Source organism: Macrobrachium rosenbergii, chromosome 54, assembly GCF_040412425.1.
Source record: "Macrobrachium rosenbergii isolate ZJJX-2024 chromosome 54, ASM4041242v1, whole genome shotgun sequence".
NCBI classification, from domain to species: Eukaryota; Metazoa; Arthropoda; class Malacostraca; order Decapoda; family Palaemonidae; genus Macrobrachium; species Macrobrachium rosenbergii.
The window spans coordinates 17,330,491-17,355,382 of record NC_089794.1 but is presented as its reverse complement, the minus strand read 5'-3'; the positions used below and the strand labels follow the sequence as shown (position 1 = coordinate 17,355,382).

The 24,892-nt window shown below is 36.2% G+C and overlaps 1 protein-coding gene across 1 annotated transcript; it reads right to left on the bottom strand.

Annotated features, from left to right (window-relative positions):
• Positions 1-4,145: 4,145 nt before the first annotated feature.
• Positions 4,146-16,076, bottom strand: LOC136834790 (N(G),N(G)-dimethylarginine dimethylaminohydrolase 1). Its single transcript, XM_067097499.1, has 7 exons — positions 15,911-16,076; positions 13,917-14,090; positions 13,211-13,313; positions 12,238-12,335; positions 11,538-11,633; positions 10,163-10,291; positions 4,146-7,562 (listed from the first exon to the last, which is right to left on the bottom strand). Exons 1-7 carry the CDS (start codon positions 16,007-16,009, stop codon positions 7,431-7,433), a joined length of 831 nt encoding a protein of 276 aa, XP_066953600.1. The 5' UTR covers positions 16,010-16,076; the 3' UTR covers positions 4,146-7,430.
• Positions 16,077-24,892: the final 8,816 nt, after the last annotated feature.

The window sequence follows — 24,892 nt, the reverse complement described above, 5'->3', positions numbered from 1 at the left end:
TTGAGAATGTGGCCAAAGGCTACTTTAAGGCAACAGTTTAAGTCAACATACTTTTATGCGTGTATATTTCAGTCAGACAGAATCATACCCACAAAAAAAAAAAAAAACTTTTCCCCTGCCTGTCAAATTCCTCTTTACTAAGCCCTCATGAAAGTCAGTTCTAGGATTCAGCTAGACTTATGACCCTGTGACTGAAATTTACTTGTTTCTACAAGACACATAGGGTGTAATGGGGGTCTATACACTAAAATAAAACCATGTTAAACTGCCACTAACATTCACTATTAATTAACAATACCAAATTCCTATAAAAGGAATCTAGAGATGAGATTCTAAAATAGTCAAGGGTGCTTAATCCACCTTGTATATCAAACAAAATGCCTGATCTTTATATAATCCTCACAAAGCACAACTAATAACACCAACTTGTAAATTTGGAAACAAGAAGCCTGTCAATTTTTACTTAATACTACAGAGGAACGAAAGGTACACATTTACACATTCATTGCTGCAGCAAACTGACTTGCAGTCTTCTGTTCAGTAAGTGTACATCTTTTAGGAATGGTAATAATATAATGTGATGCGAAGAAGACCTACTTGCTGGTATAACAGACACCATGTGACTCATTCAATAAAGCTCTAAATACAGTTCCAAATATTGTGAAAAAAGAAAGATGCAATGCATTCAGTGTCAAAGCAGACCAATCTTACAGCAGTAATGGTCGTGGGAAACTTAACTGAAAGCCAAACATTACCTGCATTTAGTGGAATTCTATGAATTAATCAATGAGATTTTAAGCTCTTAATTGAAATGCAATTCATTGTAAGATAAACATGCAAGGCTTGAAATGGTCACCTCAAGTCAGAAATGCATTACAAAATTAAGAAATCAATAATTTTGCCAATGGAATGGCAACCTACTTCCGCTAAAAATACAAGGACTTACAGAGACTGACAAAAACACCTGTGGGAAGGACATAAATTTGCCAGACCCCAAAACTCAAGGATAAGAAGCTACAAACACCACAATTTCGAACACCACAAACAATGCATCCTACTTAAGGGGACAACGAACCATTTAAAGACCAAATACAAACTTTGGGACAGGGATATAATCTTTCCATAATATAAAAACCTTCCACACTTAACAAGTCACATTCCAATACATGCACAAATATATCACACACGGACAAACAAACTCAAAACGAGAGATTATGCTTTATCTTTCATCATAGACAAAGCATGGAAACCTCTTCAAACTGAAGCCCAAATCTCTACAATTTCACACATAAGGCAGAGCTACTAGATATTTTGATCAGCATACAGAATGTTTCCAGTAGACATTTATTCCTCTACATCTCTAAAATTTCTGACATTAAAAGACCTGTTTCATATACTGTCTCAGGAGTTTACTATCACCTGAAATAAAGAAAGCATCAGTAAACATACATTTGAAGTTCAAAAGAAAAAAAAAGTTCACATGAAATAGCTACAAATGAGGTACTACAAATGATTAAGGAGCTGAAACTACTGTGCTAAGTTTTCAACAATCATTTCATAATATTCTAGCTCACACAATAAGTACCTAACACTGAAGCAATCTACTGGTAAAAGAAACACTTAGAGCAAACTTGAAGCTTACAGTTCAACATTCGAAGTCTGCAAGCTACAATATTCATTTGGCATATCTCTCATCATATACATTACACTAATGACAGCTTTTGCACATCTTAAGCACACAGTAATGGAGATTATGTGTACTCTAACAAACAGTAATAGATTGCATTGTACACATGATCGCAGTCATACGACCCATTCCTTGAGTTAACTGGTCCCTAAGTCCCTTATTCTAAACATCTGGAATTAAAGAGATCCCCTCAAATTTACAATGCTAGAAGCAGGCACATTCAATCCTCTTTCACTGGATAAAATTAAATATTCTGCCTTATTATCAAAATACATCCTTTATTCTATCATCTGGATGTAGGGAAATAAAAGTACCCTTCAGATTTATAAAGGCTACTCAATGCTAACCTTCCACTATGAATTACATCATAATTTGTGGGGAATTTTTATGCAATTACATAACACTTTAAAAATTGCCATTTAGTTAGGAAGAAATTCAACAACAATTTCAACCAAGGTGAAACCCTACCAGAAAACATGCCCATTGCATAAGATATGTGGTGTCCTGCAGCTACTTTTCACAATACAGCACAATAGAGCACCAAAGATATGCTCTGGTTGATATTCTTACATAATGTGATCTACTTAAAGGAATTATAATAAGATTTCTCATCAAATCTTGAGTTAACCTAACTCAAAAAGAAAATATACCTTATTTGTGCTGAGCTTTCTATTAGTAACTACCTACATAAGAAATTACTTTGATAATCCGGACCATATTTCTGCACAAGAAACACTTATTTCAAGATATAGTCCACAGAAAACTTACTTTCCACACCCTGCCGCATTTATATCAAGAAGTTTGGAAATGACGCTAAGAAAAACGTTTTCTCTAAGATTAGCCACCAATGTACAGAGGACTGGCAATGTGGAGAGTTGGAGTGAGGTCACTTTCCTCCACACAGCAGGCAAAGGCAAAGCAGCAATCAGACAGAAAGCATTGACAAATTGCAGCACATGAATTTTGCAAGCAACGCACCTACAAATGCCCCCAACATTTTTGTGTTTTTGTAATTACACTGGTACAATTATGTACACTAGTATACTATCACCAAACAATTAAACAAATTACATTTAGTCACATTCTTGAGTCATAGGACTGGTCCAAAGTATTTCTGCTAAAAAAAGTCAAAGGCGAAACAAGAAAAATTGGGTAGCCAAACTGCTAAGTTTAAAGAGACAAAAGAAAAAAGATGAGAAGCAAAATGCAGAAAGCAAAGTCGCTGGGACTGGAGGATCTTGTAATTAGATATCACATTCAATGACTTCCAGCAGGTTCTGCTTTTGATTATTCATCTATTCAGCTGTAATCAATTCCAGTCTTTACTTAAAAAGTCAAATTGGAATGGCTTGAAGTATTAAGAGGCCACCCAAGTGCTCTGAGTCACCTATCATCTTTAATACATTTGCAAAGCACACATTAATGCAGGTATTATGAGTCATGAGAAAGAGATTCACCCACAAGCAGTAATGTATGACGTACAATGCATTGCACAGCATCCTTCCTCCTTATCCCAATTGTTAATCCTCTATTCACTTTTTTAGTTTTCTGTAAAAGAAAACTATTGAGATGGCTATTTGCCAGTCCTTCTGCACTTTTTCTGTCCTTCCGCACTTTTTCTGTCCACCCTCAGATCTTAAAAACTACTAAGGCTAGAGGGCTGCAAATTGGTACGTTGATCACCTACCCTTCCATCATCAAACATACCAAATGGCAGCCCTCTACCCTCAGTAGTTTTTATTTCGTTTAAGGGTAAAGTTAACCATGATCATGCTTCTGGCACCACTATAGGTGCCAACAACATAGGCCACCACCAGGCCTTGGCTGAAAGTTTCACGGGCTGCAGCTGAGTTTCATACAGCATTAAACGCTATACTGAAAACTCGATTGCGCCGAATCAACTTCAGCACATTTTTTACTTATTTTATTTGCGCTGAAGATATTCTATGATGAAGAACTGTTTTACATTACAACAATATTCACCGAGTGCTGTCTACCTCATGCTTAGTGGTAGTGCTGTAATCAGTATCACCAGTCACCATGGTAACAGTTTATTCAAACATACAGCATCACAACAATAAAACTCAATCATAGGTGTGTAAAATACTTTGGACCTCACTTGCAATCATCAAAATGTGAAGAAACATACTTTATCTACTGACCATATCAAATGACTATGAACAAAATTTTATTTAATATATTTTTTGGTTCACTGAAGGGTTGTTGTTTCCAGTGAGAAAACTAACGTGACCATGAATTTACCACTATTAAGATCCGTATTTCTATGTCTGACACTTTTGAGTCATTGCAAGTAGACTTAGCTCTGTTCTTTCCATTTTTTATAAATCATTCCATTTTGTGGAGGTTTCCTTGAAAAGTTCATGGCCTTAAGATTAACCCTTACAAATGGATGTGAATTCTGAGTACTATAATAATAATAATAATAATAATAATAATAATAATAATAATAATAATAATAATAATAGTAATAGTAATAATAATAATAATAATAACATCAGCTCCAAATTTTATACTTTTATATGAAATTATTTATGATGACTTTTGGAAGCCTGCAAGAAGAATCAACACACGTTGCCTGTCCACCGTGCAGATAATCTCAGCATACAGAACTAATAACATAATCATAATTACCATTCCATCTAAATCATGATCGTAAAAGCCAAAGAACGTCTGTCCAACAACTGCAACAAGCTTTATCGAGACAGAGTAACCCAACAAGCTTAGTCAAGACAGAATAACCTAGAAAAATAATCTTCATTTCTTTGAAGTTGATTGAGATTCCTTTCCATGAGATCGTTCTGTCACATATCAATGTAACCATTGCATAAAAATGTATTGTCTCGTAACTATTGATCTGAATTTCAGCACCAACAACAACATGATGACAATCATATAATATCCTGAAGCTTCCTAGCAGAAACATAATGATGCATATATGCCAGCCATGATGGCGTTTGACACCTTAACAGCTGGTGAACATTTTACAACATTTTCTTAAGTCTAAATACTTCAGCAAAGCAAAATCTTTCTTTGATTCAATGGGCACAGAACCTTAGAAACTGGTGTGAAACCAATTTCAATTAGAGTAATCAGACTTTGCTTGACAAGGAACACACGACACCCGCAATGAAATAATGGAATGTTAAAGGCATGAAGATTTCTCATTCCTGCGTTTCCTAGACCAGCTGTGGTGAATATCACCAATTTTAAATCAACTTGACAAAAAAAAGATTCACTGTCCCATTTATTCTTAGTCAAATGAGCAACATTTACTGTGCAAATGTCCAGGATTTGTGCAAATGCTTTGATTATGAGTCTTGATCAGATGTAGCAACAGCAATACCAGCTACATACAATTACATTAGTGTTGAATGGGCCTTAAGTATAAATATACTGTATATAGGAAAGATAGGACTCAGTATGCAAGGACGATAAAGTTAGAATAAAAATGATAATGTACAATCTTATTAATTGAAAGATTTACAGCAGAAGTGATTAGAATACTGCATGTTACAGAAATTCATTCCCAATGAAAAACAAAAGGGAATTTCATTCACTATGTTTGGCTCATATGAATAAGGATTATTACAGCCTCCTAAAATCACACTTCTTCCAAGAGCCATTTGGAAATACCACCGGGAATTATACACACACTGTTCGAGGTTGGGATACTCACAACAGCTGTTCGACAAGCATCACCTCCGAGTGCAACCTTGTAGAGAATTGCTTTCATGCAGTGAGGAAAAAGTAAGCAACCACAAAATATGACAGCTGCCCAATGGCTTAACATATGAATGGGTGATGGGCAAGTTCATCTCATACACTGTTTTAAGTAACTTCAATGCACAGCACCTAAAAAGACCAGCAAAGCATTTACCCAACCTTCAATCTTTCCCAGAATACATGTTGCCACATGCAAGAAGGGGATCTGAACAGCATAACAATAACATTTAAACAAGATTTTAACAGCTTGAATTAGCAGCTTGATCTTCCAAGCTAGCACTTGGTAAAGAAGAACTAATGTGTTCCAAGTTAACACCAAGTAAAAATAAAATCATGAATACAATGAAAGGTTTAAGTCACATCCCTTTCAATTACAACAGAGGCGAAACAATCCTCAAGAGGCTCACTGTAAAGTTTATGGAGAGAAGCAAGCTTAAAAATAAAAACGCAAGTGAAACAAATAAAAAAAAATAATATAAAGACAAATAGCACCTATGTCAAAGACAGAACTGACCGCCACAACCTACATACAGATTCAACCTTCTGAAGACCAAACATCAAAAGAGAGAGGCAGCAGAACAGTTTATAAATATAACTCCATTTTATGCAGTGCAGTTCCGACATCAACTTTCCCCACATCATTTGGTTTCTCATCCAATCATGTTAAAACTAGGAATTCGTTAAGAACATTTTTTCTAGCTATGTTCATGTATCTACTTCTAAGAGATTAGTAAAAATGTAAAAGCTAGAGAACTAACTGTAATATGAAATATCTTTAAAAGGCTACTGGTTTTCTAATTCAAATTTCAATCACTTATTTACCAAGTCAATTATACGATGTTAAAATTTACAGTACAGTACATGGTTACTTAGGAAGACAAAAATAAAATAATTTTCACACAAAGACTGTGGTCGAAGACAAAATCTTCTTCTCCAGATGATTAAGCAGTTAAGATTGCATAGCTAATATAAAGGCCTTGACTCATTTTTGGACAAATGACACAAGTCTAAGACATTTTCATCTAGCCCAACATCAAAATAACCACAGGCCATTTTGTGGCAGCAACAAGATAGACCCGCACTGTGTCTACAACGTGGCTGATATGCTGATACACGTGCAGTCACATGCACCAAAAGCCAGTTTCGCAGGGTGCCCCGCACCCTCTTCCATTTCATTCCAGTGTTCAGTATCCGTAACACTTCCAACAACACAGGAAAATGTGATAAGATGATGCCCAGGCCACTTCCTTTGATGGGCTAGGCATTATTTGTGTTCCTATTTTTTTTTTTACACAACAAACTACAGTGTTGATATGGGTATGTACAATAGCCACTAGGTTATATATACATTATTTTACAACAAAATTATTCATCCTGTATAAAAATATCTCTGAGCTTCTCCAGTTAAGGCGCAAACTAGCCTGTCAGTTATAGTCTTTCCACCTTTGAGTGCATGACTGCACTGCTCCTCAGAACCATAAAAATATCTTAGGGCATCTTTTTGTTTTCCCTTCACCACATACAGTGTTAAGTGTTTCGTTTAGTATTGATAGTAGCTATCAATAATCTACTACTCTAAATCAGTAACACGAATTAGGACATCATAAATGGGACATACGATAATAAATGTTTCAACTATTGTTCAGAATTCTCCAAGAATGTGAGGTCTAACAAATTAGCTACATGCTTAATATCTACCTGTAACATAACTGCAATGCAAAATGTCTCAAATATACAATGAAAAATGCAAAGTCTTCTTTAGGAGACTAACACGAGTCTTTGAGAACCAAAATTATGAGAGAAAGAATGTGCAACCCTCAAACTCCATCCTGAATGTGTGCCACAACAATACAGTCATCTTCCACTTTGCAGTCATAACAACATACACAATACTTAACAGCAGCTGTCTTTTAAAAAAACAAATAAGTTTAGAACTTGCATGACTAAAAATATAACCTTTCTTCTCCCTAACGATATTGTGCACATCTATCACATGGTCTCACATAATGTTCTTGAGGTGTCGAGTTTTCCGTATAAGAATGGAGCAGCACGTGAGGCATCCCACGGCTTTCTCCATCTCCGAGAGATCCAATCCTTTTAGAGTCCAGTGCGACAGCTTTTCCTCAAAGATCTGTAAAAGAAAACACTTTTATCCACAGTCAAGACACTGAAACACAAACGCTTCTTCCTTCAAAGAACTGAAAAGAGAAACAAATCAGACTTCAATGCAATTGTGGGATACAGAAACACATTTACATCTTAGCAACAAATGTACCAATAGTTTCGAAAATGAAATTTAAAATGAAAAATTTACAAAAAAAGCAATGATTAATATTATGTACGCTTTGTTTTCTACCTTGTATTTTTCATCTGCTCCCTTTGGTTCCTTCTCACTTGGTTCTCTAAACTTTTTTGACCTTAAATTGTTCCATTTTCAGTTCGCAATTAAGAACAAACTTCAGTTGACCCCGATAACAGTCTAGTAATAACAACAATCTACAATCTAAAAACCAGCATACAGAATTTAACAGTATAAAAAAATACATTGCCAGTTCAAATCACACAAGGAAAGTTGAAGTCCCAAAAATGAAGGTATACATGTCAACCAAATACTTTATATATTATGACCATAAATGATTTAAGTCTACTTTTCCAAAGCTGTAGATTGCACACTGCTGCGATGATAGTGTAAACATCATGCTCTCATCAAACTATTCACTACAGTTTTTCTCAAAAACTTTATTGTATCATTTAACAAAGTTGTATCTATACCAATGCATATTATCATTATAATTCATAAGATGAACCCTATCCATATGGAACAAGCCCACAGGAGCCACTGACTTGAAATTAAATAAATTAACAAATAAATAAATAAAAAATAAAAGTCTGAGTTAGTTATTAAAATACAAGGAGAACTGTATTAGGTAGTACAGTAATGCACTTCATCTTTGCTTGAATTCCTGGAGTTCCAATTGCACAATATCTTCACGGAGGAATAAAGGACCTCTGGAACTGAGAAGTTCAACAGCGAGGCACATTTACTGCATTTGCTGCTGTTCAGCAAATCTGGTTGCTCTCGGCAGGAAAAGGGGGTCACGAATCAATTGTGAATGTGAAAGATCTGTTAAAATACAATTTATAAAAACTGGCAGACAAGGAACCATCCGTCGATGGTCCAAGTCATAACTGCTAATATTGGGTAACAGAAACCTACCGCCATGAACCATTCTATCTGAAAGAGATAAATCTCTGGCAGAAGAAGACATCCACACCAGAGAACAGTACTTTAGTAAAGGAAGGGCAAATGACCTAAATCAGCTTGCACTGATTTCATCACTGTTATAAATATACGAGGCCTGACAAATGTAAGACGTGAGTCAAAAGTTACACCTAGAATAGTTAACGCTTCAGACTCATTCAGTAGAGTCCCATCCACCTAAAGGGGAGGACGGGGTGGAAAATCTGTATGAGATCTGTTAATCAATAGTGTCTTTGTTTTACTGGGGTTCAGCCTCTTACCCCACCGACTACACCATTCATTGATCTGGTCCATGTCATGACTGAGGCGGGGGGTAGCTTCATTTCTCATATGTGGAGACTTTGCTACATCCACAAGTGTTGCATCATTAGCAAACAGAACAATCTTGTTTTCAAGAACAACAACCATATCACCTGTATACACTAAAACTGAGAGTGGACCCAGAACATTACCCTGTGGAACTCCAGACACAACAGGTCTTGGTTCGATAAAGGTCCCATCAACAGCAACTCGATGCTGCCTACCTGTAGGGAACTCTTGAAGTAATCCTAGAACATATCCACCCACTCCAATATTCTGAAGTTTATAAATTCCAACCACTCAAAGATTCTGAAGTTTATAAATAAGAACCTTGTGATTTACTAAATCAATAGCAGCACTAAAATCTATTTCAATTACTCAGCACTCAAAACCCTTATCAAAGTTCTCTTGCAAATGGCATGTCAAGTCTAAAAGATCATCCTATATGCATATTAACTACCAGCTAACAACCTTTAGATTCCACAGACTTACGGAGTGGCTTAAAAGTAAGTTTTTCTGCAACTTTGGACAACACAAGGAGAACAGAGATTCGCTTGTAGTTACTGCAGTCTGCAGATATGCCTTTCTTTGGAACAACCACTGTACTGCTAAGCATGCGCTCATCCGCAAAGACACCACATCATTATAAAAATCTATGGAATCTACTAATCTTGGGAAACAACAAACTAGAAACTGTTAAAAAACAAAGGGAAGAAATCATCAGGATCTTCTCCACTCCAGCTATCAAGATTATCAAAAATTTTCTCAACACCCCTGGAGCAAAATGCATAATTTGTAAGAATAAGTTCAGGATGACAAGTATCACGGAGAGGCACATCCTCAGCCAATTGCTTAGCTTTAAAAGCTCGATGAAGCAGTTCAGCTCTTTCCCCAGGGCCAGTAACCAATTTACCATCATCTGTTTGTAAGCTAACATCAGTAGACCATTATTTTTTGTGAGATAAGTTTAACATAACCATTAAGCTTTATTCCTAAAATCTCAAAGAGCCTACCCAGAGGTAAAACCTGAAGCTACTCAATTGGCAGTTGAAGGGATGCTACAAAGAACCTTTGGTACATGGATCATCTTCAGCGCACCAAACAAGGCACACTCAGCTAGGTACTACTCAACTACAGCGAGCACTTGTAGAAAACATAGGTGCACTTACTTTAGCTGATTCAGGATATTCATTTTTGCTGCGGTGCAGAAGAACACCATTGGCAAAGACAACATTCGCTGCACAGGTGTCGGGGACAGTAAGTGTCTGGTATCTAAAAGTTGCCTCTCTTTCAATTCGCTGTCAAAAAAATAAACTTGATTATAATCTTATGAAAGACAAGTAGCATCTTAAGTTAACAACTTCAGAAAAATTTACCACTTTCAGGATCTCCTAGAGAATTACATACATCATAACCCAAACAAAATCTGAAAACAAATTTGTTGTCAATGTTTAAAGAATAAATAAACCATATTCTCTCCTGTCATCATTTTGTCACAGCATAACTGTATGTTCAAAATAATACCTCATAAAGATGTATAAAAGGGTTAGCACTATTTGCCTGGGGTACAACACACTTTTAGGGTGGTTGTAGCCTAAAGAAATATTTACCCACCTACTACGTACATTAGTTTTGATTATAATTTACATTTATGTATAAGGCAGTCCCCAGGTTATGACAGGCTTGGCTTACGACATTCCAAGCTTACGATGCTCTTCAAATACATTAATAAAAAATTATTTCTCGGTGTACAACGCATGTTCCGGGATTACGAAGCCGATCTGATGGAAGAAACATGGCTTCAAAACAGCAGAATGGTCAAAATTTGGAGGGTTTTTGAAAATAAAATAAAGGCTACACAGACACCAAATTTTAAAGTTTTTCTTTTGTCATGTAACCATATGGTGGCAAGTGCAGAAGATGCTGGAGTGTTAAGTTCTCAGACATGTTGACAAGCACTCTTGAGGTCACAATTTAGCTGGTTTGCTATGAATGCAGATTCATTTCCATGCACTACCTGCTAAGTGTTCAATTCCACACAACATCAAATGCCAGATATATCACACAACATTTTTAGCAGCAGCCAACACTCTCAGACTCATTTTTTAAGTCTTTCATTCTAATTTAAAGCTAGAATATCTACTCAAATCCCCTTTTCACTAAATTCCATCATCTCTCACTAAATTCCATCATCTCATACAAATCAAGTTTGAAATTACAGGCAGTCACCAGCTTACGGTGGGGGTTCCACTCATGGCAGCGCACGTAAGCCGAAAATCGCCGTAAAACGGAACATCATAATTATAATGGGAATAAATAGCACTTACACCACCATTATGGCGCTGTAAAACAGGGTTACGGTGCTTTAAACCGGGTAATGGTGCCATAAAACCACTTACAGCAGCAAAAAATCAGGTTAACGGCGCCGTGAGCCAAGCGCCGTAAAGACAGAACACCGTAAACCAACACAGCCGTAATCCGGGGACTGCCTGTACATTTTCACAAGTGATAGCAGAATAACTTAGCAGTTTTTAAAAACCTCACCTTCAGAGCATCTTTAGCTTCAGGAGCACTTGCCACACAGATCACATCTGGGCCAGCCATGGTTAACATGGACTTCAGATGGAGGTGATTGTCAACCTGTATAAATATTAATTTGAAGTCGATTATAAAGAGAACACAACTCAAACTCAGAGTAAGAAATACTAAGAATCAGAATAATAAAACTAATTACTTCTGGATTCACCTAAGATCAGTGCGAAGGATTTGTTCTTGAATGTAAGGTAGGTAAAATCAAGGAAATTAAATGATACTTGTAAAATTTTCTGCACAATTTTTTTTTTTTTATAAAATATTCCCTTCAAAACATTACTGAAGTAAACTAAAATGCCACAAATAGCAAAGGGAAATTACTAAAATGGGAGTCCCAAATTTTGTTTAACACAAAACTCTGATGAACCCTGATGATAACTGAGAACAGAGAAATACAATTTTGTTGTAAGAAAAACTGTCATGGAATAACAGGGCAATTATGTACACAGGTGCCATACACATTAGAATAACAATGATACAAGAGACGTTCACAGGCCTTTAATCTCCCTAAACTTTAAACATTTGCAGAAAAATGTATTGAAAAAAAAGTTGCTATACACGATCAACTTTAAAATAAACAGAGAACAAAACTGAAATTTATTACCATGAACATATAAAGGGCTGACAAAGTTTCTAGAGAAATATTGCTTACTTTGATTGGAGTACACGGGAACTCGGGAAAAGCTGATGCCAAAGCACAAGCACCGGCCTGATTGGTCCGACCTGAGAGCCCAACAAAAAATTCTTTGCCTGAAATATAACGGTAAAACAGTCCATTAAGATCTTGGCAAAAGTTCTTAAACGAATATAGTAATTAAATACTCAATCCTTAGCATCTATATCAATAGAGACAACACCTACAAGATAAGGACAGTAATTAATAATTATATTAATAACCTCCCTCTCATCTACTTCCATCAGTGCACTTACATCTGTGGATTCTATGGATTTTATTGGAAAATTTTTGTTCACATAAGGCAAGTGAAATTAACAAGTGTTTTGACTATCATTTTGCAGTACGTACCCTAACATAGGCTAAATTTGGTTAGTGGAATAGTTTTATTCCACTAACCAAATTCAGCATTCTTCTACTCCTCCTTTGGACTTAATAGTTTAACGAGACCACTGGGCCACATTTTTACACTCTCACAGGTCTCATTTAATAGATTTGTTCTAAAATAAGAGGTGAGACTGAAGCAATGTGAAGAAATTGGAAAACTACGTGGGTACAGACCTAAGGGAACGGATGGCAGTAAAAGGCAAAAGGTTATGCAGCTGAGGCAGAAGGGAAGCTGCAAAGAACCTTAAGTACTGTTTATAGCATGCTACACAAAGCAAACTGTAAATGGTCAGGTTTGGCATTCCTAGCAATGAATGTACAGGTAGAAATGTGCATTAACCCTTCCTGTTAACATCACATATCAAGATATGACTCTCACCTTCCACCAACTCTCCTACAAAATCTAGATTGTCACACAAACAACTATATTACAAATTATCTTTCTTTGAGAAGAAACAAAAGTAAGTAAAAACAAGCAATACCTTCTCCCAAAAATTAACACAGCTGTAAGTTTGCAAAAAGAAAAAAACATAAAACTGAAATAAAGCACTATGTGAGAACCAACCTGTAAAGAGTACATCTCCTCCTTCCAATGTAGCTGATTTATCAGAGATTTCTACAACTGGGAGTTCTAATTCATTTTTCAGTATAGATCTCATGTAGTCCACCTGAAATGAGAGAGCAGTTTACAAATGCTAAAATGAATTTGTACATATATATGTACCTGTATTGACAGTATCCTACTCCCAAATACTTATTCAAATCAACTGCTTTCATTATTCCACAATCTATACTAACATTTATTTCTCTATATTCCTGGTTTCCATTTACCCTTATAATCTCTATTGTCCTCATAATTACGTTCAACTACGTATCCCCTCTTGCAAACATAATGAAACTTTTTCCCTAATTTCTGCAGTTTCTCCTCACAGTTCTTAATCAGTGTTGTACGATTCAACACTACAGAAGTACTTATTCAAAGTTAATCAGCTGAGAGTACATTGCCAACACTTATAAATGCTGTACTCCTCTTCAGTAACAATAGTTTTGCTTTTCTGAGCTTTAATCTTCTACAGGCTTATTTGTATACAAAATACAGTACTAACACCATAATCAACTTTAACTAAGACAAGAATCAGTTGTTCTCTGAAGAAAAAAAATAAAACGATATATAAAAACATTAACATTAACAAAACCATAGCAGTTAGTTAAACTGTTATCATCATTAGGTACATGAAACAAAAACAAATTTGAGCTCATACAAAACTCACCTCCTTTTCTCGAGAAGGGTGCGCAGGCCTTGTTAATAATGCTGTTCCATTACAAACCACAGCTATATCTTCAACAAACACACAATCTGGGTGAGTCTCATCTGCAGGCAGCTCAATAACGTCAAGACCAATTTCCCTCAAAGCTGCCACATAGCTTTCATGCTGTTTCCTTGCCTGTAAAATTCCAAGGTGACTCAATTGTATTTGGATGCTGCACTATACACAAAATCTTTTAAATACATCACAAGGTTTGGAGTTCAACACATCTTGATAAACTGTCGACAAATACTGTACTCAGAGGAGAAAGCAAAAAGCTTGAAATATTTTTTTAATGTCACATCTTTAATAGTAGGCTAACCCACCACAGCTCTACTGAGCAATCTGAACACTCTGCCATCCATTTTACTACAAGGATTCTTTTCTTGTATTCACAATCTTTATTTTGTAAACTTTATTTTATATTCACAGCCCTTTTACTGTAAGTCGCTACACAGCTAATGCACTGTATAAGATATTTTTGTAACATCTTACCATGCAACTGTGTCTAGTAACCAAGAATCTGCATTTACAAGGGAATGAAGCCAAATCAGATTATTTAAAATTTGTGTTTATTATAATCTGGCTAATGACTGAATCATGTGGAATATCAAATACTTTAATTTATACAGACTTTTTATCAGTTGTGTATGGAACGTAATAGGTTAGGAAAGACACAGTAGTAGTAGGCTAAGTCTCTGATATTATGAAAAGCACTTTTCACCTAACAATTTAACACATCTGTCCAGAATGCTGACATACATTTAGTTGTGAACATTACACCAACACCTAAAAGTCTGTTATAGGCTAAGCTAGGAGAGGAGAATGTGAGTGTGGCTGTGGAAAGATATCATCATAAGTTTGTAAGCCACGAAACATGCCCTTGGCAGAACATGACAACAGTGATAAAGTTATACAACAAATGGGGTACATAACACATATGAGACAGGTATTATGTGCTGGCCTGCTTTGTTGTAAGAGATATACAGTAGTCATATTGAAAGGACTGTAGGTTCAAATTAGTGATAAATTTAACAGTTACTGTGCTGGTAACCATGTAATATTGGCTGAATTCTAAAAGTTACATGGCTTTGGGTGTGGAAGCACAATAGCCAGAATTAATGATCATGAAAACAATAAATTACATTTGGCAAATGAGTTCTTTCATATTCATATTCTGTGTAGTTATGGTGATTTAGAATTAACTGCTGACTGTGTCACTTGTAACTAAATGAATAAAAAGGAATATAGGCTAACATATGCCCACTGATGAATGATATCAAGTTCTGTTTCTTCCTTTTATTTTAAAGGTCCCACTCCGCCGAAGGCATTCTGACCTGCAAATTTACATGTCACATACACCATAATGGGTAAACATTCTGATTTTTACACATCATACTTAAAACACATTTACTGTCAAATCCACACTGCCATAGCGCTCAAAGAAACAGCATTATTCTTGTTGAGTGTTGTGATACTGAGGACTTGACAACTTATACAAAATTTACTGCATGATCAGTGACTTGCTTAACAGCTGCCAGTATACAAAAATATGAGACTTCGGTGAAGACAGGATCTGATAGGCTAAAGAAACTTAATGTTCTCCAGTTACTCCATCATTTCATTATGCAAATGTAAGCCGCCACGTCTCGACAATCAGACAGTACCAGTTTGTAATACCGAGGAGCGACTGACAGAGTCATTTAGCCTAACCTAACCAGAATATGGGCAAGATTGGGCTTATACATTTCTAAACTGTACGTAATTATGCCCAAACATCCATAATCAATCTCCACAAATACAAAATTACTATCATTCGACATGTGTACTTTAGATCCTGGAAACAACCAAATCCTGTTCAGACGAGTTAAAAATAGGTTTACGTCAGCGGCTGACACTTGAAAAAGAACCACTCCCAAATTTCGAAGTGGGCCTAATATCTTCGAAAAACAACTCACCTTCGGCAGGTCAATGGGCGAGGTAACCCCTAAGGCATTTGTCTTGTAGGAATCGGGTATTCTACACACGATGGCATGTGTATAGCGAAAAGCTGACATTTTAATTGAGAAAATAGCAGACCTTTTGAAGCACTACCGCTAACTATAGTAAACACTAAGCGCAAAGTTCTACCTCGTAGTACAAGCATTACGTTCCGTTGAAGGTTCCCCATCTTTTCTCTATAAAAGATAAGTTGCCTTTAATTGCTGGATTTGGTGGGAACAGTTATCGTAATTTATGAAGTCATCATTTTATTACTGAATAATTATGATACATTATTTGCCTTTAAATACCATGTATACCTTGTTTTTAAACAAACTCTTTTTAGATTGTCAACGGCATTCTTTGCTGTTCATATAGGAGATTTATACAATTATTAAATATATTTTATAATTTTTAATATATTTTGATAATGTTAATAGTGTTTATATCTCTGCAATTGACATTAACTACCTCATATCCAACGTTTCGCTGAAATGAAATTAGACGCAATACTAAAATTTACACGCTTCATTTTTTTGTGCTGACGAGCACTTCCACTCCGTGCGGTTTGTAGTGGATCGCAGCAGATTTCCAAAATGTTCAGAAATAAAAATTGTATATAGTAACAAGTAAAAATGTAACAAAATAATGGAACTCTTGTGTCCAAAGTTTTTGTACCTTACAAGCTTGTGAGATTTTTGCTTATGGCAACTATGCATCAATGGAATGCATTTTTAAACAGGGTGAGCATTATCATTCATCAATCTAACGTTGTCAGGTGACTATTTTATGATAAACTAAATGTCAAGTTTATTTTCCATTTCTAAAATTGTACTTGTAATCCAATGAACCTTTACTAACATTCCACACAAGGCGACGTTTAAGGATTGGCGTTTAAATACAAGAATTTGCAAACATACAAAATGCAACACCGCTAGATGTGAGGCATCTGACACCCGGATTTGGGGCCATTCTGTGTCCAAGCACGTATTAAATATATATAACAGCATGATGACGCACCATACAGGACTTTCAGGCATAAATCCTGCGGGTGTCTATGGACGGCCTGTAGTAGGTGCTCAAATTTGTTTTGTGTGCTTCATGCTTTTTCTGAATATCAAACTCTATATATAAGTACAATTCATACCACATTATTTCTCATATGTATATATGTGTGTGTGTGTGTGTGTGTGTGTGTGTGTGTGAGAGAGAGAGAGAGAGAGAGAGAGAGAGAGAGAGAGAGAAACTCGATCTCGACTTGGCATTCTCATGGCCTCACTGTATGCACGTTGTGAATAAATAATAATAATGATTATAATGTCAGAAATCATTTACACCGGCAACTTATACCCTTTTCTAGCCCTGGCTGAGTAAAACATGGAAAAGAAAAGGTGGGGGACTACCAAAAAAGGAAGTGATAGACAGTATTGATAAGCGGCTGGTACGTGAGTCGGAATTAATGATAGTCAGCAAAGACTATTGTAAGCTAATTCATTGTAGGCGAGTTGTGTAATCATATCACCGTCGTACTTGCGTGATTTTAAATCCGGGTTGCAAGACGTCGTTCTTCTTTTCCCATGATGTCAGTGGGATTCTGCGTCACAATAGTTATTTTATAACATATAGATGAGTACGCATTCATACAGGACAAGTCAATTTGGCCATTAACTTGCTAAGCAGGCTTCTCTTACTATATCGATTTTTTTTCGTGAATAGAGAGAAATCGGCCAAGAGAAGAGAAGTGCAATCAAAGACACGAACGTCTACCAACCCGAAGAACATAGTTACCCAAATACTTAGCGCCTTTTACGTTTTCTTCCACAAGTATAAGGGCACGATTAGCATTGTTACCCAATACTTTTTCCAACATCAGGAAGTTGCCTTTTTCTTAAATGCATAGTTGTGATATCCTTGCAAATACAAACCTGTGAGAATGTGTTTCAAGAAGTATATTTAGGATGGAAAAATGGAATTTGATATAAATTTGGTGGAAACATTTACACACACATATGCTATATATATATATATATATATATATATATATATATATATATATATATATATATATATATATATATATATATATATATACATATATAGGCTACATATTATATATGCACATAAACTATTCTTAACCTGCATTTCAAAATCTTTTTCCAAAAGCCAAATTTGCATGCAGTAATACTTGGAAGGTAAAAGGAAATATAATTATGCTGTACTAGATTTCTTGAAATTTATTAGAGAGTAAACTATATTAAGTTAAATCAAATTTATCTTCCTTCTCCCACCGTCTCCCCACCCGTCTCTCTCTCTCTCTCTCTCTCTCTCTCTCTCTCTCTCTCTCTCTCTCTCTCTCTCTCTCTCTCTCGCTATAGAGGTTGTTGACGCACCATTGCTTCTCACGCTCCTTGATCTCTGGATAAGTCTTATTAACCGAAGACTCGCAACTCTCCTAGAGCCTTTACACCAGGCTCTGCTTCATTCTGAAAGCCTGCTTTTGTTGAGCTTAGTCCGGAGGTCTACACAAGGCCTCCCGAAGCCTTTCACACCTTACCTCACTTGAGAGCTACCTTAAGAAAGGCTCAGTGCTGACATAAGCATCAGTCTCAAGCTCTTAATCCTCTCCTGTTAAGCTTCTCTAGCGTCCCCCTGACATTCGAGAACTTAGTCACCTGCCTCAAGAAATTGCTGTTGAAGAAAGAGCTAGAAATCAGCTGTAGGCCGCCTATGGAAAAGTTGTCCCTCTGAAGACCAAAGATCTGCCTTCAGGCCCTAACTAGAGTGACCCTAGGTCAATGCAAATTGTGTTTTTTCGTTCAGCCTAAACACCCCCACCGAGCAGGTGCTTAAAAGACCCTGACAGGATGACAGCCAGTGTCTCTGCTGGTTGGATAGAACCTGGGAGGCCACGCCAGTCCTCTTATTCTTTTTCCACTTCCTTTCACACTTACCGGCTGCCTTAAAGCAAGGACCTAGTGCTGGTGGTGTAAGCCACCTTAATCTAAACTAACCGTACAATGACAGCCAGCTCCTGCCCTTCATGACTGGCCTAGTTCTCCAATGTTGCTGATCTAGTTTTGTATTACCAAGGAACCATTGCTAGAATTCCTGCGTCAATCCAGCGAGGTTTTGTCAGCATTACTCCACCCCGAAGCTGACCCAGTCACTCGCCCTGCCGACGACCTGGTGTCGGAACGTCCGACACTGAGCAGAGCGCTGTCGTCGTCATGCCAATCGACGTGGCTGCCACAGAACCCAACGAAGCTCAATTCACTTCTCCAGGGACAACACAAAGGTGTGAGAAGGGTTGCCATTGCAAGTCATTAAGCGCATTGGGGGTGTCAGTGTTTGTCAGTCCAAAAAATTAGTGACAGAATTTTTGCTCCTACTAAAAAAGGAATAACTTAACTATGAGAATTCATTGCAAAATCTGGAACTAGAATATCATTACTTGCTAAATAGCATTCATTTTCGGTATGGTTAGTGATGCCTCGGCATTGTCATAAGCAGACACCGGGAATGTATTAATGTATTAATTAGTACCTGTACTAATTAGGCAAAGCCAACTGTAAAAAAAACACGAGCCAGGGAATAGACGCTTTGACATCTGAGCTCCTGCTCGCTTCATGTATGAATTATTTATACAAAGGCTTGCCTATGAGTTCGATTCAAATCAGTTAAAGCTCACATGACTTTCCATTGTAAAATGATTTCTTTAATATTAAATTCAGCAATGATGTAATTAACAATACCGGCAATAAAAGAAATTCTACACTTATTGTTTATACGCTTTAGCTTTTGTCATCCTTTATAACATACCAGTGGAAAAAATCAGTAATTATAGTTTATGAAACTGAAAAACTGATGTACTGCTGTCCAAAATGACTGGGCCATAATCATGATTCTGTCTGACACAATTTTATCTTGAATTGTTTTTGATAATGTGATTGTTGTAGGTTGGAAACCAAATGTTCACGAAGCATTTAGCTACTACTTAAAATTTATTTAATTTATTTACCGTTGTTTTGTTTCTGCCTCACGTAACTTGCTGAGTAATATCGCAGATTAGTTCTTCTCCACGTAACAAAAGAAAATCATTGTCAGGCGTTATTATTTATTTCAAACCGAGTTACTTTAATACTGTAGACAGAAATCGCACAAATTCTGGGAAAACAAACGAATATTTTGGAATTTTCAAAATGATGTAATAATTTTCTCCTTTTCAGTCCCGAGTCGGGGTCACTGTTTTTAAATAATTTTTTCCAGGTACTTCTAACACTCACTGAACGGCTCATTTCAGCACTGTAGGCATTACTTAAGGTTCTTTGCAGCGTGCCTTCGGCCCCTAGCTGCAACCCCTTTCATTCCTTTTACTGTACCTCCTTTCATATTCTCATTCTTCCATCCTGCTTTCCACCCTCTCCTAACAATTGATTCATAGTACAACTGCGAGGTTTTCCTCCTGTTACACCTTTCAAACAATTCTACGTCAGTTTCCGTTTCAGCGCTGAATGGCATCATAGGTCCCAGCGCTTGGCCTTTGGCCTAAATTCTATATTCAATTCGATTCAATAACCAGTTTTGTTAGACGTTTTGTGGGCGGGCGTCCTTCCTGATTCCAGACGTCCCGATTTATTTGAAAGCTGTCATAAGATTCTAATGCACTTTAATCTTTGTTTTTCTAGTCCTTATTAAGGGCATTCGGCCAAACTTGCTCGTCTCATTTATCTGTTTATTTAATCAAAACTCGAGTGTCAAACATTGTGGTCAGTCCTCTTATCTTTAATTAACTTATATAATGTACAGCTGTCTTCCTTCCTCTATATTTCCAGTCTCCAGAAGTATTCTGTCAGTCAGTCTTAAGAAGCAACTTACCATCATATAAGAAGGCAAGTTTTGTTTAAACATATTTATCCGTATGTAAACACACTCCAGTGTAATAGACCTCTCTCTCTCTCTCTCTGTATATATGTGGAATTCTTATGCAAAACTAAAAAGCAAAAAGAACACTACAACTTCATTGTTTACGAGTTACTTATTATTTGACTAGTTGACAACCGCCTCACCTAATCCACAGATATGGAATGTCATTAGACTATAACCATAGTTTTAGAAAACTCTGTCACATCAGATTCTGTGCCGTGGAGTTTTACTCCTGTCTCGGAAGTCCTTTGATTTCAACGTTTGTTACTCCATCCCCTTATTTCTTTCTTCGACTTTTGCATATGACCATATTTTTACTTATCACCCTTTTCATGTTTTTAATTCCTTTCTTGTTCAGCTCGTTCTATTTTTAACAGTTTTTTCTTTGCTTGTTTGTTTCCTTAAATTTTCTTCTGCTATCAATTTCTGACTATGATGTCTTCTTATTTATGGCTTCCTTCCATATTTTCTATATTTCCTTTCACATTTTTTCTCTTTGCCTCAGCCAGTAAAGTTGGAAAGTTTGCATTTTCACCTGTGTCTCTGTGGAAGCAGGGTATCTCTAGAACAGATGAGCAAATCTTGATGGAATGTGACAAATATAATCACTGGGGACTTTCTCAAGATGACTGGCCTTTGGGAGAAATCAGCCCAGAGTTAACGATTTGTTGCCATGAAAACCATCTTACTCATTATGAGAGACAGGGATGATTAGCAGTTCAGATGTTTTCCGTAATATGGTAACCCTTTTCACATAGAACAGAATAGAATAGAATTTAGAATTTGGGCCAAAGGCCAAGCGTTGGGACCTATGAGGTCATTCAGTGCTGAAACGGAAAATGTCAGTAAAAAGGCCTCAAAGATGTAACAGGCAGAAAACCTCGCAGTAGTATTATGAATAATTTGTTATGAGAAGGTAGAAAGTAAGATGGAAGGAAGAGAATATGAACAGAGGTACAGTAAAATGAATAAAAGGGGTTGCAGCTAGAGGCCGAAGGGATGCTGCAAAGAACCTTGAGTAATGCCGACAGTGCACCGCAAGAGGTGCTTTTTCACACAGATAAAGTGAAATGGTCATAATCTAATATCTATGCTCTTGAGATTTGACCTTTGAAGGTCAGAGATTAAGGTCTCATTCAAGGTTTCAATATTAAAGGTGACGGGTGTTGCCTAGCTTGGCAGAGGTATGCCTACTACTAAGTCTTTTATCTCAGGGAATGTTTTATTATATATATTATATATATGTATATGCTTTATTTTTTAAATTTTCCCATGTCTCTGTGGAACTATAGAACAATTTTTCTAAGTGATTCTCATTCTTTTACTTTTGAAATTACTACAGCAACTTTTTTCATCAGTTGATGGATTAACTTACATATTTGTTATCAATCACTTATACATCATCTTGCAATACTTTCATTTTCATTCTCTCTTTTTTCTCTAAAATTTCAGCTGAAGACCCTTACAGACGTCAACAGATTACAAACCCAAGTAAGCTCCATAGGGAAATCAGCCTGCACAGAGCCACAAGTTATAGGAAAAGGTGATAAATGAATAAATATGACTGAACAGAAAATAGGAAAAAATAAAACCGATACACCTGAGACCAGGAGACGCCAGAAGATAGCAGGGATGAATTTGTTCCTCGCTTGAACATTTGGAGATCAGAAGATTTCAAACACTGAACTGTGCAAACAATTCCACATTTTATTTGCAAGCGAAATAAAACTTTTTTTGTTTTGCAAGAATAATAATAATAATAATAATAATAATAATAATAATAATAATAATAATAATAATAATAATAATAATAATAATAATAATAATAAATAATAAGCAGGATTGTATAAAAATATTTGTTCAACAAAATTATTATTATTATTATTATTATTATTATTATTATTATTATTATTATTAGATTCTTATGACAGCATACAAATAATAATAATAATAATAATAATTTTGTTGACCAAATGTTTTGATAAAATCCTGTTGTTATTATTATTATTATTATTATTATTATTATTATTATTATTATTATTATTATTATTATTATTATTATTCAGACACGTAGGCACTCATATGGAACAGGCTTAAAAGACAGGAAGAAGATAAAATATTGTGATAAATAAATAGATAAATAAATAAATAAATATCATCTGATTGATTGATATATTCTTCAGCCATAACCATTTTGAGAGGGTCCAGAAGCTGGCGTACCTCCAAATCTTTATGAATACAGACGAAGGATCGTAGGATATGGAGACTCTCTCTCTCTCTCTCTCTCTCTCTCTCTCTCTCTCGCTCTCTCCTCATAAATCATCTACAATATTTCTCAGGATCTGTGTCAGTTTCTACTGCTTTAAAAAGACCCTCCCCCTCTCTCTCTCTCTCTCTCTCTCTCATAAATCATCCACGTCATTTTTCAGGATCTCTGTCACTTTCTGTTTCTTTAAACAGACCTTCTCTCTCTCTCTCTCTCTCTCTCTCTCTCCTTTTCTCATAAATCATTTACAATATTTCTCAGAATATCTGTCAGTTTCTGTTACTTTAAACATATCTCTCTCTCTCTCTCTCTCTCTCTCTCTCTCTCTCTCTCTCTCTCTCTCTCTCTCTCTCTCTCTCCCCTTTTCTCATGAATCATTTACAATATTTCTCAGACTCTCTGTCAGTTTCTGTTACTTTAAACACTCTCTCTCTCTCTCTCTCTCTCTCTCTCTCTCTCTCTCTCTCTCTCTCTTTAACTATACATCTTTTTACCTTAGAGAGGATGGCTCCAGAGTGTATTAACTTTCCAGTTATCTTGATGAGGTTGCATGACCTATGATCTTTTCCACCCTGGCTGCAACCCACCACAGTCGACTGACCACCAGATATATCTACTGCTCGGGCCAACATAGACTCAATGGAGCTTCCAGATAACAGACCTGAGTCGTTTCCCTCGGCTGCGATCGATCTCAGGTTTCTCGCTGGCGTTGCAACGCTGATAACGCTCTAGGCCGAGGGGACCGTCACACTTGGTCCTCGAAATTCTGCTGCTGCTATTACTCTCACCGTTACCTTTATCATTATGATCAGTATTATTATTATTATAAAACTTTCAAAATGAGTAAGCATTTAAACGGGTAATTCTGAGAACCAATTGATTTACAAAGCAAAGTTATGTAGAACAGACTGGTAAACTAACCCTATATTTACAAAATGTGTGTATATGTATATATGCACACATAAACATTAGCCATACACCATTGCTCTAAAGTCTTCTACGGATAAAGCTGTCAGCACATGCCAGTCGGCTTGTGATTTATTACAGTTAACTAACTACAAGGTACATTCCCTTGCTTATAGGCCTCAAGTTAATAACGGCATTAATAAATTTTACAGGAAATAGGCCTAAGTCGTTTTCCTGACCCCGGGATCGATTTTGAGTCCCTCGCTGGTGAAAGATCATGACAAAGTTGAAAATACTGACGCCAAAATATCAAACCTGTTAAACTGTTTTGGTTAGATTGGCTAATTCTCATTAAGATTAATTCGAAAACACTTACAAAAATTTTTGGCTGTCTCTTCATGACACGAATTAATTGCACCTGAGGTACTGCACATTACTTGTTTGAAGTGTAATTCACTGACTCAGAAAATTAATTGAAGCTTGTATTTATCTAGCGAACGACGATTAATTATTGTTGGGTTATCGTACAGCGGGCACATATAACGGTAGCATTTTAAGTTTCTCCAAACTCACAATTGCTCATTGTATTTTACTATACAGCAATTAAACATATCGTACAGACACAGTCTTCACTTATTTTTCATAATATTTTGAATATAATAAACCGTTACACGCCCATTTAGTGTTAGACAATGAAATAATTGTTAGAGCACTTTTGAGAAAAGTGTTGCTTATTTTCACCCTTACGAGCCAGTCTTGCGAAAACAGTGTTGACGTAGATACGTACATCATATTCGGTGCTGCCAATGTGCATGTGATCGTCGTGTTTTATGCGAAAAAATAGTTTTTATTCTATAGATTCTTT